The sequence below is a fragment of the Apodemus sylvaticus genome, chromosome 2 (genome assembly GCF_947179515.1).
Source record: "Apodemus sylvaticus chromosome 2, mApoSyl1.1, whole genome shotgun sequence".
NCBI classification, from domain to species: domain Eukaryota; kingdom Metazoa; phylum Chordata; class Mammalia; order Rodentia; family Muridae; genus Apodemus; species Apodemus sylvaticus.
In genome coordinates, this window is record NC_067473.1 from 154,727,144 (window position 1) to 154,742,990 (window position 15,847).

The window sequence follows — 15,847 nt, forward strand, 5'->3', positions numbered from 1 at the left end:
TATTTAAATCAGACCTCAGGATCTCACTAAGGAGTAAGTGAGAAAGATGTGTTCTGTGGACATGTGTGTTCAGAAGTGGAAGTCAACATGGAGATGAAAGTGTTTGCACCTGTAGTAGCACTTAGGGAGCAGTAACAGGAGGAGCTCTGTGAGTTCAAGGCCAGCCTGGCCTGGAGAATGAGATGCTGCCACAAACAAACCACCACCAGGAAAATTAGGGTAATATGGTCATCTAAACCGGAGAGGACGCTGCGAGACCATGGAAAATGGTGCTCTTTCTGCATGTATAGAAGAGGCCAGTGTGTATTTCCTCACCATTTTGCTAATATCCCATATTATGTTTGTTGATTTTAAAATGACAAACTACAAATTCTTGGAGTAAGCTGCAGTTGGTTATTGTATATCATATCTTACACGTGGTCAGAAGGAGTGTAAGGATAGGGAGAGCTAACTCTGTGAAACCAGAAGTCTCTAGGATGACCAGATTTGGAGAGAAAAAAAAGTACAAAACACTTAAAAGGTGAACCAGGGGCTGAGGCCTCAGTAAGTGATTGTCAGCACTGCTGATATAGAAAGAGGAAATGAAAGACATCAGTGTGGTATAGTAACATGACCGAGGCTTCCGTTGAGATCATAGGTTCAGAAATAGGAAACCAGTAAAAGACCATTTTTTTTCTGTCTGTTTTCTTTTTTATGTCTTCATCTGGAGTGTATGTATTCTCTTTATAACATCTTAAAACATGTGGTGGAGAAGTATATGATAGAAAAAATAGTTTTGGGTTGGGGATGTTGCTAAGTTGATAGAATACTTGCCTAGTTTTCATGAAACCCTGGATGTGATCCGAAAACACTGAAAAAAAAAATAAGCGTGGCAGCACATGCCTGTAATTCCAGTACTCTGGTGGCAGGTTAATTAGAAGGTCAAAGTCATTCTCCACTACATAATGAGATGAGGGCCGGCCTGGATTACATTGAAATTTTGTCTCCAAATAAACAATCAGAAAGCTAGTGGAATTGTTAAAGGTTACACCCACTTGCTATTTGGAGTAGTTCTGCTAAATGTCCCTTCAAAGCAGTGTTGAATCAATTTATGGTCCTGGCAACCATAGCCAATCTCTACATCCTTACCAGCCATATCTAATTCTTCTTAATTTTAAGAATTGATTTTTCTATGCAAAGTAGACCAATCAGAACTATAAGTCAACCAACCGATAGAATGCAATGAAAGAGGCTGCTACTGGTATTTGGGGGGGGGGGGGAGCGGGAAAGGCAAAATAAAATCAGACTTGGTTTTGCCGCGTGAAGTCTGGGCCAGGTAAAAAGTTTCTAAGTTACACTGTTGTAAGCTTACATTTGGGAGTGCACAAAGAACATATTTGTGGATAGAGCTGTGTAGTACCCATCGTGATGTGTGGCATACCGGGTTTCTCATGCTGAGGGATGCTAGATAGCATTTAGCACTGAAATCGGTCATTTTAATATGGAGAAGTCACCATCAAAACCTACAAAATTGCCAGAAAAACCATGGTAGCTTTTAATAGATAATGCATGGGACACTTGCTGATGAGAACAGAATGAGAAAGCAGAGAGTCATTTTGTTTCACCTCTGTTCTGTTTTCGTATATTGAGTGACTTTTTTTTTTTTTTTTTTTTGGTTACCGTTTGAAGGTAGGTAAAAGAGAACTGAATATTTACTTTTAATTTTTCGCTAGGCATACAGCCCAACCCAAGGCCTTGGCAGGCAAGTGCTCTACCATTGAGCCTGTCTTTGCCATTACTAAAGATGGAGAGCCAAGCACAACAGCGTTTACAGAATTTAACAGGTTCTGTGCGGCTTAGCGGTTGACCTCACAGCCTTACCCGAGCGGAAGTGACGCAGAGGAAGCCGTCGGCGTCTCAGCCCGCCCACACCTGTGCCCCGCCCCCGCGGCGCTAGCGGAGCCAAGATGGCGGCCGAGCTGGAATACGAGTCAGTGCTGTGTGTGAAGCCCGACGTCAGCGTCTACCGGATTCCGCCGCGGGCCTCCAACCGCGGCTACAGGTACAAAGCGGGATTTGCGGCCGGTGCCCGCAGGGGTAACGGGTGTGCCCTTGGGCAGCACGCACCGGCCCGAGCCGTTGCCGCCGAGAGGTCCCTTAGTTAGCCTACCACCCAGGCTGCCAGCATCTCTGTCCGCTTTTCTGTTTTGCTGGAACTCTTAATTTGCTTTATTTTCTTACTGCCTTCATGCATCTTTCCACCTGCCCTCCCCATCCCCCTTGAGACATGATCTGCTCATCGTCATCCGCAATCCATTCATGCCTGCTCCATCTGTTACTCTTTCTGCGACCTTTGGCTTGTAATCCTCCACGCGCGCGCATATGCACACGCACACCGGACGCATCTCCTCCCCCACTCCTCTGATACCTCCTGACACTTGTCGGTAATCGTAGTTTTGCTGTCCACTGTTTGGATGGTCTATTTTAATTGATATTGTTGTCATTCTCGCCAAGTGTCATCCACCGTTTGGTTTTTCCTTTAGGTTTTTTTTTAGGGGGGGGCAGGCAGTGGGCACACGTTAAGATCCGTTTTCCAGTGATGAGCTATTGCGTCTTTTCATTGTGCGTGTGTAACCCCCCCTCCGCACCCCTCCTCCCACATTACAGTCTTGATTATGTAGGGATTTCTGCCTTCCTACCAATCTGATCACCTCTTCTATAGCTTTTCCAGAGTCAGTGCAGCAGTTTTTTTCTAGTAAGGCCTGACAACTTTGTAATCCAGTGACTGAGGTTTTGAGGATGTTGTAGGATGTTATGGAGTTCAAAGAGAATTTACTGGGATTTGGTGTTGAGAACTCTTAAGTCTGAGCTCTCGATACTAAATAGCTGTGTAATTTATGAGCCAATCAATCTTTTCCTTCTCCAGGCCTTAAGGTTTCTCATTTGTAAAATAGGAAAAGTCATGTAAGAATACTGTGCACTTCTTAAGTACTTCACAGGTTTTTTTTCTCCCCCAAAAGATATATTTATTTCATTTATATGTATGTGTATGGGTGTTTTGCCTGCACGCATGAGTGTGTATGCCTTGTGATCACAGAGGTCAGAGTGATGTTGTGAGACATCAGATCTCCTGGAACTGGAGTCAGTGATGTTGGTGAACTATCATCTGGGTGCCGGCAACTGAACCCTGGTCTTCTGCAAGAGCAACAAGTGTTCTAAATTTCTGAGCCATTTCCCCAACCCCTTCACAGTTTTTTTTAAATTAATTAATTAATTAATTAATTAATTAATTTATTGGTGAGTTAAATAGAAGAATGTAGGATAACTAAAGCATTATAAAAATTCAATACTAGTGGGATCCCTTTTCTGACTGATATGCCTTCATGGTTTTTCTCTTGCTGGAAAGTTAACTTCTCTGTCTCCATTTTGCTTCCTAACCAGAGGGTCATTCATCCTTAATCAATAGTTTTGTACAGACCCTACAAGTTGTGTATCTTTTGGTAAAGGGAGTTCTGCCTTCAAGGAGCTGTGTCACTCAGACCTTAGTGACCATGACTGAAACTCACCCTGATGGTAGTCACAGGTACCATGTGAGGAGTTACCTTACACATTGCTCTACCTGACCCATTTTGGTTTAGGCCAGCTCTCTGTGGACACTTAACACCTGTTGCTCTTGTAGGTGACCAGGGTTCAGGTGCCAGCATCCAGATGATGGTTCACCAACATCAGTGACTCCAGTTCCAGGAGATCTGATGTCTCACAACATCACTCTGACCTCTGTGATCACAAGGCATACACACTCATATGTACAGACAAAACACCCATACACATACATATAAGTGTAGTACTTTATGTTCATCTCTATTTCTGCTTTAATGTTTAGTCTTCTGATCTCCAGGGTAGAATGAACAGCCTGAAGTCTTGTTAAGCTTTGTATCTGACTAGAAGGACCAACATAGCCTCTTGCACAGAGTAGGCACTCAGCAAATGCTGACTGGAAAAAGAAATTGGGGCCCATCTCAGCAGGTAAAGTGCTTCCTGTGAGGGCTGAAAACCAGCATTTGATTTCCCAAACCCATGGAAAGAGAAGAGCGCAGTAACATTACAGATTGCCTCTGACTGCCACATGTGTGTGTGGCATGGCTCACACACATATACATACATGGATAACACATTAAAAAAGAAGACATCGGATTATCCAACCAACCCAATCACATAAGCTAACAGTGGCGGAACTGCTAAGTAAAGGGGTCTCTCTAGGGGTTAAGATACATTGATGAATTCTGTTTTTCTTCTGTTTCAAGCCCCCCTGCCTCCATCTGCAGTCTCTTCTATTTCATAGCCTCTCTCCTCTTATCAGGTCACTACAGTGCCCCATCACAGCAGTTTCCTAACTTCTGTTTCCTATGCTTATTTTGATATTTTTTATTATCCAAGGGGTATCCTGTCGTTACTCACTCTTACATATAGTGACTGAAAAGTCAAACTGATGTCTGCAGCTGGGAGTGATGGCACATGCCTCTGATGTCAGCACTGGAGAGGTTGGGGCATATTCGGGTCAGGAGTGTAAGGCCATCCTTGGCTACAGGAGGCTCTGTCTTAAATTCTCCAATAAGAGTTGGACTGGAGAGGTGGCTCAGTGGTAAGAGAACTTGCTGCTCTTTGCAGCGGACCTAGAGCCCCAATAACATAAAAACAAATAACTTTAACCTTTTACTTTGTGGGAAAATCAGTTCTTAAGCTCTAATCTTGTCATCTTCGAAAATAAACAGTGATTCTTAGCTTGCAGAACTTACCTGGATGTCTCAAGAATAGAGTAATTCTATAGTAGGTTGAAGAATGCCACCTTTTTTTCTCTCCCTCATTCCTTTATAAATAAATTTTTATTGCTTAGGTAAATGAAAACGTGTGAGATTGGCTCTATGTATGTTTTGCACAGGGTCTCACAGTGTAGCCCTGTGGTTCTGAGCTCCCAGAGATGTGCTCCCCAACCGTTGGGACTTAGCGCTCTCACCACCACACCTGGCCAGTGGGCTTAGGTCAGAGTGTTGTTTGGAGACCAGCAAATCCAAGAATTCTTTAGATTTATTTTTTGGAGAGGGAGAGGGATTAAGGATGAAGGAAAGTGTTACGATGTATCATTTATTTATTGAAAATTTGTTTGATGTTTAAAGACACTATATACCAGAAATGATGAGATACCAGCCTGTAAGCTGTCATCTGATTTCCACATGTATATCATGGCTTATTAAATAAATTAAATAAATAAATAAGTAAATAATAAATAAATAAGCAAGCAAGCAAAACAAAAGTATTTTTAACGTTAATTCCTGAGGACTTGTAGAATGTTCTAATCTGGATTAGATTTAGGTACTTAAGAGTCTTTGAAGGCAGAACATCAAGAGAGAAGGAGATGAAAGCGTTTATCTTACAGTCCTGTTGAGCAGCTCTGTCTGCTGGGCTGTGGGGTAAGTGGTAGGGGGCACAGCTAGCACACTCAAGGACCTAGGTTTGATCCCAAACACCGCAGAGACAAAAACCTATGTTTCTGTTACTTTTTACTTTGATTTTTTTTAACTTAGTATCTTGTTAAACTTTCTCTTTTTATTTTTCTCCCCTGCAAGTATTGGTATTTTTTTGTTTGTTTGCTTTTGATTTTTTGCTTAGAGACAGGGCTTTAATGTTGTAGCTCAGACAAACCTCACACTCTCTACAATCCTGCTTTTAACTTCTAAAGGATTTTAGGCATGCACACCACACTTTGAAGTCTTCAGGTTCATAAGAGATAAATTCTTAACATAATTTCCCCGTTCCTATGCCCATTAAAAAAACATCTAAATCCAGTGTTTTGTAGTCTTGGTCATAAATAATACCATAGATTTCACTCAAGTTCATATAAACGCAGATAACAGTGGTTGGGTTTTGGGATGGTTTATGGCAGTGGTGTTAACATTTTAGATGCTTTCTCTGAACCCTGTTCTTACATACTCAGCTGTCTGCTCCTCATCTTTTCTTGAAATCCCCTATTAGACACCTGCAGTTCAGCCTCCATCCTCCCAGGTAGTGGCCCCGACAAGCTTTCCTTCTTTTAGTTGTTGGTAGCGTGTTGCCTAGGCCTTAAAAAGCTTGGAGTTCTCCTAGTCCTCTCTTCTGCTCCTGGCCCGCCTCATTAGGAAGTCCTGCTGCCTTTGCTTTAGAATCCAGAATCTTGCTCGTCGCTTCTGCTGCCGTCTCCTCTGAGCCCCTTATGACTCTCTGAAATGGTTCTTAACTAAGTGCCTCGCTTCTGCCATCACAGCCCTCTATCTCTTCCACACAGCAGGCAAAGTGATGGTTGTACAGCACAGGGAGGACTGAGTCACAAACCTGTCTAAAACCTGGCCTCGCCAATTTTCTCTTAGTGTAGGAATGGCCATGCTTCGGATGGTTTGCCAGGTCCCACATGGTCTGGCTTTTGCTTCTCCCAGTTGGCTTCTTAGAGGAACAGCAGCTTCCTTGTCCTCGGGCCTGACCTGCAGGTGCGCTTTCACCTTAGTACCTTCGCACTGTGCTTAGAGCACGTTCCTCTCAGCACCCACAGGAAACTGCCGCCTACTGCACTTTCACAGCTTCCTGCTGAGGTTCATAGTGTCAGGCCTGTAGTCCTTCCTGTGGAGCAGGCCTCAGATCCAATCTGAAAGCAGGCGGTTCTCTTCACAGCCTCTGTGCCACCATTTGCTCTGCATTTTTGCCTGACATTCACATTCTTGGTGAGGCCTACCTTGACTCCTTTTTTTGTTTGTTTTTGGTGTGGAACCCAGGGCTTGGTGCTTGCTGAATAAGCTCTGACCCACTGAGTTTGTTCTCGGCTTCTGGGTGACTCTCGAATCCTGTGACCTGTCCCCCACTGTCCTCCTAGATTCCTTATCTACCTCTGTATTTCCTTCTCACCCTAACCTAGTAACCTAAGATACATGTGTATGTTTCCGGGGGGAGAATGTTTTGTTTCCTGTTAAGGCCCAAGCATCTAGAATAGTGCCCTCCACTTCATCAGTGGCGTGTAAATCAATACCATGTAAATGCATGGTTAGTGCTGCTACCACTGTAGCAGAAACTACATTTTGTAAATTTTTGTTTTTGAAATGGGCTTATTATGTACAATAGGGTGACCGTGACTCACAGAGGTCAGCCTGCATCTGCTGCTTAAAAGTGCACCGTGAAGCTCAACTTAACTTTTATTATTTTTTTCACTGATACTAGGGATTGTATACTAGGTAAGATTGTATCACATAACTACATCACAATTCTCAAGAAATTTAGTTTTAGATCTTCCTTCCTGCCTATCTTGAGTCAGGATTTCTCTGTATAGCCCTGACTGCCCAGGAACTTGCTCTGTTGACCAGGCTGTCCTCAGACTCAAAGAGCTCTACCTCCTGAGTGCTGGGATCAAAGGTGTGTACCACCGCCGCCTGTCTGGCTGGTGTTTTTTATTTGTACCTACTTTGCATATCTCCATTGGTACTTTGTGAGCTTGAAAGTGGCAGAAAGGAAACTTTGCTTCTTACCTGTACTAGACAGCATCTAACGGGAGAACACGAGGCTTCAGTTTAAAGAAGAAGTTTAAACACAGAGTTTGAGTTATTTCTCTTGACTGTTTAATAGGCAGAAAGAATAGGCACTCTAGTATGGGAAAATAACAGCCAGTGAAATCCTAGCATTGGAAGAGGCAGGTGGACCTCTGAGTTCAAAGCCAGCCTTGTTTACAGAGTGAGTTCAGGACAGCCAAGACTACACAGAAAAATCCTGTCTCGAAAAACCAAAACCAAAACCAAAACCAAACCAAAAACACTGCTCATGGAATGTACCTGAGGCCTCACTCAGGCTTGCTGTTTTCTTTTCGTAGGGCATCTGACTGGAAGCTAGACCAACCTGACTGGACTGGTCGCCTACGAATCACTTCTAAAGGGAAGATTGCCTACATCAAGCTGGAAGATAAAGTTTCAGGTAAGTGCGGCTCCTCACGCCTGGTGGATGCTGGGTAGTGTGCTTTGTCAGTTTCCTCAGTTAAGGACTGGTGTGGAGAAATGCCTTTTCTTAGCCGGTGTTGTTAGCTTTTCTGCTGCTGCTCAAAGATGTCTTGTTTTTGCTGTCAGGGGAGCTCTTTGCTCAGGCACCAGTGGAGCAGTATCCTGGCATCGCTGTGGAGACTGTGACAGACTCCAGTCGCTACTTTGTGATCAGGATCCAGGATGGTACCGGTAAGAAACCTGGGCTTCTCGGTGGGATAAGGGTAGGAAAATAGCTTGTCCTCTAGTCAAATTGTGTCCTCACGTCTCTCTTCCTTTTATGGCCTTTCCTTTCCTTTTCCTTTTTCAATGTTACTACGGTGCTATGTCAGGGAAAGGACTAATATTCTATAGATGTGAGCTTAGGCTCAGTTTAGTTAAGTTAATCAAAATGCTTATAGTTATGGTGGGTTTTGATGGGATTGTCTTGAATTATAATTTCTAGGGCAGCATTTCTCAGCCATTTCTATATTTAATTTTTTTTAAGACAGAATCTTGCTCTGTACCTGGCTGCATGCAATGTATGCCAGGCTGGCCTTGAACTCAGAGCCCTGCTTCTGCTGGGCTTCTGGCTGTGTTTCAGCAAAAAGGCCAAGTTGTGACTACAGCTCCTAGTTGCAGGGTGACGTAGCCACCGGCACCACAGTCGGTGTGGCTCTGTTTCAGTGGAACTTCACTGCCTGACTGGTGCTGTGGGGAGAGTTGGCCTTCCGGCTGCATGCTCTCTGCTGACAGCTGGCCTGTGAGGAGATTCTAAGCAGATCTTACACGTCTCGTGTGACACATAGCTCTGACAGGCAGAAGCCGTCGCAGGGAACATGCTTTCTGAGATCCCTCCTTGTCACAGGGCGCAGCGCGTTCATTGGCATCGGCTTCACGGATCGGGGAGATGCCTTCGACTTTAACGTTTCCCTGCAAGATCACTTCAAGTGAGTGAAGCTTGCTCTGGGGTTTCAGGGTACATGGTGATGAGCGGGTGTTGTCCAGCCTCGGGTTGGCTTAGTGTTCCGGTCTGAACTTCTTCCTTACCTTCGCACCTTGTCTCGTCTTTCCAGACAGATGCTTGTGCAGTGGTTTGTGTTGATGCCTGTTTACACCCATGGGAAGTTTGCTCTTGCTTTTAAAATGATGGGGAGGGCGGCCCACAGCAGCGACTGTTCATGAGCAGCCGTGTGCCATTTCTGTCACACACACAGCTGACGTATTGTTCCTTGCCTGCATGTGATTTTTGGCACAGCTGTAGTGACCCGTACCCAGAGCCGCATCACTTCCTGTGAGTGGGACAGTGTGGGTCTTTATTCCTTCAGGACTCTGAGGACACCTCAAAGCCCAGAGGTGGAACCTGCAGCAACATAATAGCTAACGCCGCTCCTTTGGGGCGGTTCTCAGGCACAGGGCTGAGAACTCTTGAGAGGGATGGGTCTACCACACACTTGGTGTCCCTTCTCAGTCTGAACCTTTGGATATTTTTTCCATTTTCTCTCTCATGTTTTATGGGTCCCTACTCTGCTTTCCAAATTTCAGTTCATCTGAGTGAGAGATAATCAGATTGGGGTCAGACTCTGCTTCAGGTAATTGCAAACAGATGAAATTCTTATTTCCCCAAAGGTGGGTAAAGCAGGAAACCGAGATTTCTAAAGAATCGCAGGAAATGGATAATCGTCCCAAGTTGGATTTAGGCTTCAAGGAAGGACAGACCATCAAGTTGAGTATTGGGGTAAGTGTGATTTCTTTTCATTACGTTTTATTATATGTGTATGGGTGTTTTGCCTGTGTGTGTATGTATGTATGTATGTATGTATGTATGTATGTATGTATTGTATGTATGTATGTATGTATGTATGTATGTATGTGTGTGTGTATATATATATATTTTTTTTTGGGGGGGGGGATTTGGTTTTTTCAAGACAGGGTTTCTCTGTATAGCCCTGGCTGTCCTGGAACTCACTCTGTAGACCAGGCTGGCCTCGAACTCAGAAATCCGCCTGCCTCTGCCTCCCAGAGTGCTGGGATTATAGGCGTGCACCACCACCGCCCAGCTCGCCTGTATATATTTTTGTGCACCACAGGCATTTAGTGTCTCTGGAGGCTAGAAGAGGGTGTTGAATTCTCCGGACTGGAGTTATTTATGACTGCTAGCTGCCTTTTGCAGGGGAGGGGGAAGCGGGGTGTATGTGTGTGTGTGTGTGTGTGTGTGTGCTGGGATTCAAACCCATGTCCTTTGGTTTGAGGACTTGGGTTTAGAGCTCTTTATTGCTGAGCCATTTCTCCAGCTGCTATTTCCTTTTTTAAGACAAGGTGTCACTGTACAGCCCTGGCTGGTGTACATCAGGCTAGCCTTGAATTCACATATCCACTCACTTCTTCCTCTAGAGGACTGGGGTTAAGGGTATATGCTGACTAGGTATGAGGTTTGTTGTTGTTGTTATTATTATTATTTTCCTGTTATTCTCCAGGTCTGTGACATTCTTCTCTCTCTCTTGTAGAACATTACAGCCAAGAAAGGAGGTGCTTCTAAGCCCCGGGCCTCAGGGACAGGGGGCCTGAGCTTACTCCCGCCTCCACCGGGAGGCAAAGTCACCATTCCCCCACCATCCTCCTCAGTTGCCATCAGCAACCATGTCACCCCACCACCTATCCCAAAGTCTAACCATGGAGGTAACGATTCAGGTAAGTGCTGTACTTAAGTTGTTATGTTTTAAATGGATAATCCATTTACCGAGGAGTTTGTGCTGGGAAGTTGCTTTTGGTACTGACAAGCTGATGTTGGGGAGGGATCAGAGTTTTCCTGGTGAGTACTATCTGGTAGGCGCTCTGATAGAAACCATGTGCTTATTTAGAAGACTGTGTCTGGGCTGGAGGGATGGCTAAAGGCAAGTGCTGCTCCTACAGAGGCCGTACGTGAGTGTGGTTCTAGCACGTGTGGGCCAGGCAGCTTACTGGGGCCTCGGAGGCCTCTGACCTCGGGGGTGCAGGCACTCAGATACACATCCACATAAAAATAAAATAAGCCAGGTGGTGGTCACACACTCCTTTAATCCTATCACTGAAGAGGGGAATCTCTGAGTTCCAGGCTAGTGTGGTCCACAGAGTGAGTTCCAGGATGGTCAGGGCTACACGGAGAAACTGTATCTCAAAAACAAAAAATAAAATGGAACAAAACAAAAGACACATTAATTAATTAATTAATTTTAAAAAAGGACTCTTGCATCCATTGTTTGTTGGTTAGATGTTAGCAGGCTTATAAGTCAGAGGTATAAAATGATTTTGGCTATGATTCTAGTATTCATGTCTGAATTCACTTGGTAAACATTTAAGTTTTCTCAAACAACAACAACAAAAACCCCCCAAACAAATTACTTTTAGGTTGCCTAGGCCTTGAATGTGCTGTATAGCTGGAGATGACCTAGAATCCCTGATCCACCTGTCTTCATTTCCCAAGGGCTGGCATTACGAGTTTGTGCCATAGCACGGCTTGTTTAAGGCCTTTAAGTCTTGAGTGTGCTTGCTTGCAAAATGGAGGTGTAAAATTACCCCAGGTTTGTAAGGTTAATGCTGTACAGTGCCTACCACAGTTTCTGGAACATAGCCTTTCCATGCAAAGATGCCATGGGGTCTCTGCATGGTTATCACCTTCCAGACTGGTTAGCCCACAAGGCACTGGAGAGGCTGAGGCCAGAGGATCACAAACATAAGGCCTGCATGCTACATAGCGAGCTCCAGGCCAGCTGGGGCTGTGGAGCTCCACTCAAACAAGACTTACCAGACATGTTTGCCTTTTCTTATTGGCTAAAGGAAAACAGCAGGTGCAGTTATATTTTCTCATTTGGAAAAAAAGAGACCACTAAAAGCTGGGCGGTGGTGGCACACGCCTGTAATCCCAGCACTATGGGAGGCAGAGGCAGGCAGATTTCTGAGTTCGAGGCCAGCCTGGTCTACAGAGTGAGTTCCAGGACAGCCAGGGATATACAGAGAAACCCTGTCTCGAAAAAAACTAAATCCAAACCCCTCCACCCCCCCAAAAAAAGAGACCACTAAGACCCAAAGGAATTTCTTTTTTTCTTTTTCTTTTTGAGGAGCTATTACTGTGTAACCCAGGCTAGTCTAGAGAATTTAGTAAGAAATGAAACTGTATGTGTGTGTGTGTGTGTATGTATGTATTCATATATACATATACATTTAATACTAGAAAGTCAGGTGTTAGAATTTGGTAGGTGTTACTTTTTACTCTTTATGTATTTATGAGGAGTGTGACGCGTTACACATTTGTGCACTGCCCTTGTGGAGCGACACGTTACACATTTGTGCACCGCCCTTGTGGAGCGCCGTACTCATTGTCCCTATGTGGTTGCAGGTGTGTGTGTGCTGCTGAGGTGAGCACTTTGTGGTGTTGTTTTTCCAGATAGGTTCTCACTCTGGAGCTCTGGCTATCCTGGAATTCACTAGGTAGACCAGGCTGGCCTTGGATTTAGAGCAGTCTGCCTGCCTCTGCCCCTTGAGAGGGGGATTACAGGTGTGCCAGTACTCATGGCTTAAAGAGAACACTTTACACAATTGTTCTTAGCAGATTTTATTTTATTCATATGGGCATTTTGTTTGCATGCCTGTCTGTGCTGCATGTGTTTGCAGTGCCCTTGGCCAGAAGGGCGTTAGCCTGGAAAGAAGGTCTTGGAACTAAAGCTGTGGATGATTTTGAGGCATCATGTGGGAACTGAACCTGGGCCTGCTGTAAAAGGAGCCATCTCTCCAACCTCTCCCCTGCCCCACCTTTGAGACAGTATCTCTTGTAACCTCTTCTCTACTTCTCTAGAAGTAATCTCTTCTAGGCTGGCCTCAAACTTGTTATGTAGCTGAGGATAGCTTTGAGCTCCTGATCATCTTGCTTCTTACCTTCCCTGTGCAGAGACTGTGTGTGCCACTGTGCTGTGTTTCTTTTATGGTTACTTTTAACGTTGCTGTGTGAGTGGCACTGGTTCCACATGTGTGCTGTGTTTGGTTCTGGCTCATCCCCTTCTCTCACTACCCCTCCTCTGCTCCCCCAATTCCTCTGATTTTACTGTGTGGCTCCCTTTTTTCACCAGAATTTGGGAGTTTTTAACTTAAAGTATTGAGTAATATATATTATTTTTGACTAGATTACTAAGGGTAAGCTTTTTTTTCTAAAACTTTGGAAGTGGAAATTTTGTACCTTTTTATTTTGCTTCATGTTACTAGATGGTACCAGGGACCCTATTTAAGATAAAAAAAAACTTAAAAAAAGTTCTTATCCACTTGTGCATTTTATTGAATGAGGCAGTGACCCACTTTAATCTCTCTCTCTTTTTTTTCTTTTTTCTGTCTCTGTAGTTTTAGCTGTCCTGGAACCCTCTCTGTAGACCAGGTTAGCCTCCCACTCAGAGCTATGCCTGCCCCTGCCTCCCGAGTGCTGGGATTAGCTTAGTTATAATTCATTAAAAGAGGGAATATAAGTGAATAACTTGAGAAAACTTGTGATCATGCAACTGAGGTTTTTTTTAAAAGATTTATTTATATGAGGACAGGTTTTCTCCTGTTTATTGCTGACTATATGCACCTACACTATCACCTACATGAGAGCATTCTAACTGTTTATAAATAAAGCTGCTGTGACTTCGGGTGTGGGTTTCATTGTGAACATATGATTAAACTCTCCTCACACCCCCACCCTGTCTTGTTTAGATATCCTGTTAGATTTGGATTCTCCGGCTCCTGTCTCGACTTCAGCACCAGCTCCAGTTTCTACAAGCAATGACTTGTGGGGAGACTTCAGCACTGCATCCAGGTAATAGGCACAGTGTACTCAGCGGCCTTTCCCGCCAGTGGTTCTCAGTCTTCCCCCCCCCCCCCCAAGATAGGGCTTCACTGTGTAGCCCTGGCTGTCCTGGAACTCACTCTGTAGACCAGGCTGGCCTCGAACTCAGAAATCCGCCTGCCTCCCAGAGTGCTGGGATTACAGGCGTTTGCCACCACTGCCCGGCGGTTCTCAGTCTTCTTGATGCTGTGACTTTTTAATACTTTCTATGTTGTGCTGACTACCACCTATAACATTACTTTATTGCTACTTTATAACTGTAATTTTGCTACTGTTAGGAGTTGTAATGTAAATATATTATATGCAGGATATCTGATATATGATCACTGGGAAAGAGTATTCAACCCTCAAAGGGGTTCCTATCCATAGGGTGAGAACCTTTGGTATAGAGGATGTGTATACTCTGGGAAGAAGCTGTTGACTGGTGGGTTTCAGCGGGAGTTCTAGGGAAAGCAGTGGAGGAGTGCTGGGACGAGGGGTGAGGAGAACTGCAGGAAGAGGCTTATGTGCACATCAGGCCTTGGGAAAGGGAATCTAGACATTCTGATCAGCAGTTTTTTAGACTGGGAAATGAAGACTGGAATTTCACACTAATGTGCTACCTTGGCTTTCTGTCTCTTTCCTTGTCTTACAGCTCTGTTCCTAACCAGGCACCACAGCCATCTAACTGGGTCCAGTTTTGAGTAGCATTGACAAGAAGGATACCCGAAGAATAAAAATGACCTTGAGGGCACCATTCTATGAGGGAGTTGAGGGACAGACGGCTTCATTTCCCAGAACCCAAATCAGTGGTCAGTCTTTCCCGCAGCTTCTCTGTGCATTCAGGCTGGATTTTTTTTTTTTTTTTTTTTTTTGTTACCTCTGTGTTACTTGCTGTATAGCCAGGGGACAATCTGCTGTTTTCTGCTCATAACCAAGCAGGGGAGTAGTGGGAATTATCATCACACTGACCGATTTTGCAGAGTTCAGAAGGCCAACTTTATGAGTGGGAGTGACCTCTAACATCTAAATTCTTGAACTTATTTCAGAATCATCTCATGATTCCCTAGTTAGCAGTTTCAGGAGAGACAAACGCCTTGAAACTGTCTTCTCCACTAATCCAAGACTAAAACTGAGCAGGCTAGCTCCAGGACTCACAGAGTTAGGGTTTTCCTGGGGTGGATTTGGAGGAAGCTGTGTCCCTCCCGGGTCTCTGCTGTAAGGCCTCCTTCAGGCTCATCCGATTGAGTGAGCAGCCCATGCTGGGTGGAGCCCTGTCACCTTCTTGTGTGTTTACATGTCTTTTCCTTTGACAAGAGGGTTGGGTTGGTGACACCTCACTGTTTTCTTGTTGAATAGTGCAGCATCTTTGACCAGTGACTATTTCTGAGATGAAGGGGGTCAAGGGGCTGTGCTTTCCATGTTGTAGTCTACAGAAGTGTTTAGTTTCTTGCAGCTCCATGTAATTGCTGCATTTGAAGCATAGCATTAATTTATATTCACCCTATGTTTGACCTGAAGAGTTTTAACTTGATGTGTAGAGCAGAAAGCTGGAAGTGTTTAGCTCCCATCAGTACCCACAATGCCTTGCTGCCTGGTTTTGACTCCTATTCTTCTTAAACATCTCATTTCAGTCCATTTAGTGATTCCATGGAAAGCTGCTGTTAAGTATGTCAGTGTGAAGGAGGTTCCGTCACAGCTTTCTTTACCTGTGACAGGCAGACTTCGCGCTAGGCTTTGATACCCAGCTAGGATATCTTAAAGCAAGTTATTACCGCCCCATCACTCTCCAGTGTCTGACCACCATTCCTTTTACAGTGCTGGCAAGAGCGTCCCGTTGAGGTTGTGGGTACCGCCCTTTGTTGGGTGGGCAGTTTGAGGGAGGAGTGGGAGGACTCACTCCTGCAAGCACCTGCTTGGATAGCACACTCTGGCTGAAGAGGGTCCTTTCAAATATATTGTTTCTTCTCAATATTCTTCTCAGCCTTTTCTAACTTTGGGTCCATTTTTTCCC

At 44.6% G+C, this 15,847-nt stretch overlaps 1 protein-coding gene across 1 annotated transcript; it reads left to right on the forward strand.

The window, feature by feature from the left end:
* The first annotated feature begins 1,922 nt into the window (after positions 1-1,922).
* On the forward strand, positions 1,923-14,705 carry Necap1 (NECAP endocytosis associated 1). The gene is made up of 8 exons (XM_052174789.1): positions 1,923-2,041; positions 7,862-7,962; positions 8,112-8,216; positions 8,872-8,953; positions 9,633-9,741; positions 10,511-10,694; positions 13,722-13,824; positions 14,489-14,705. Exons 1-8 carry the CDS (start codon positions 1,947-1,949, stop codon positions 14,535-14,537), a joined length of 828 nt encoding a protein of 275 aa, XP_052030749.1. The 5' UTR covers positions 1,923-1,946; the 3' UTR covers positions 14,538-14,705.
* Positions 14,706-15,847: the final 1,142 nt, after the last annotated feature.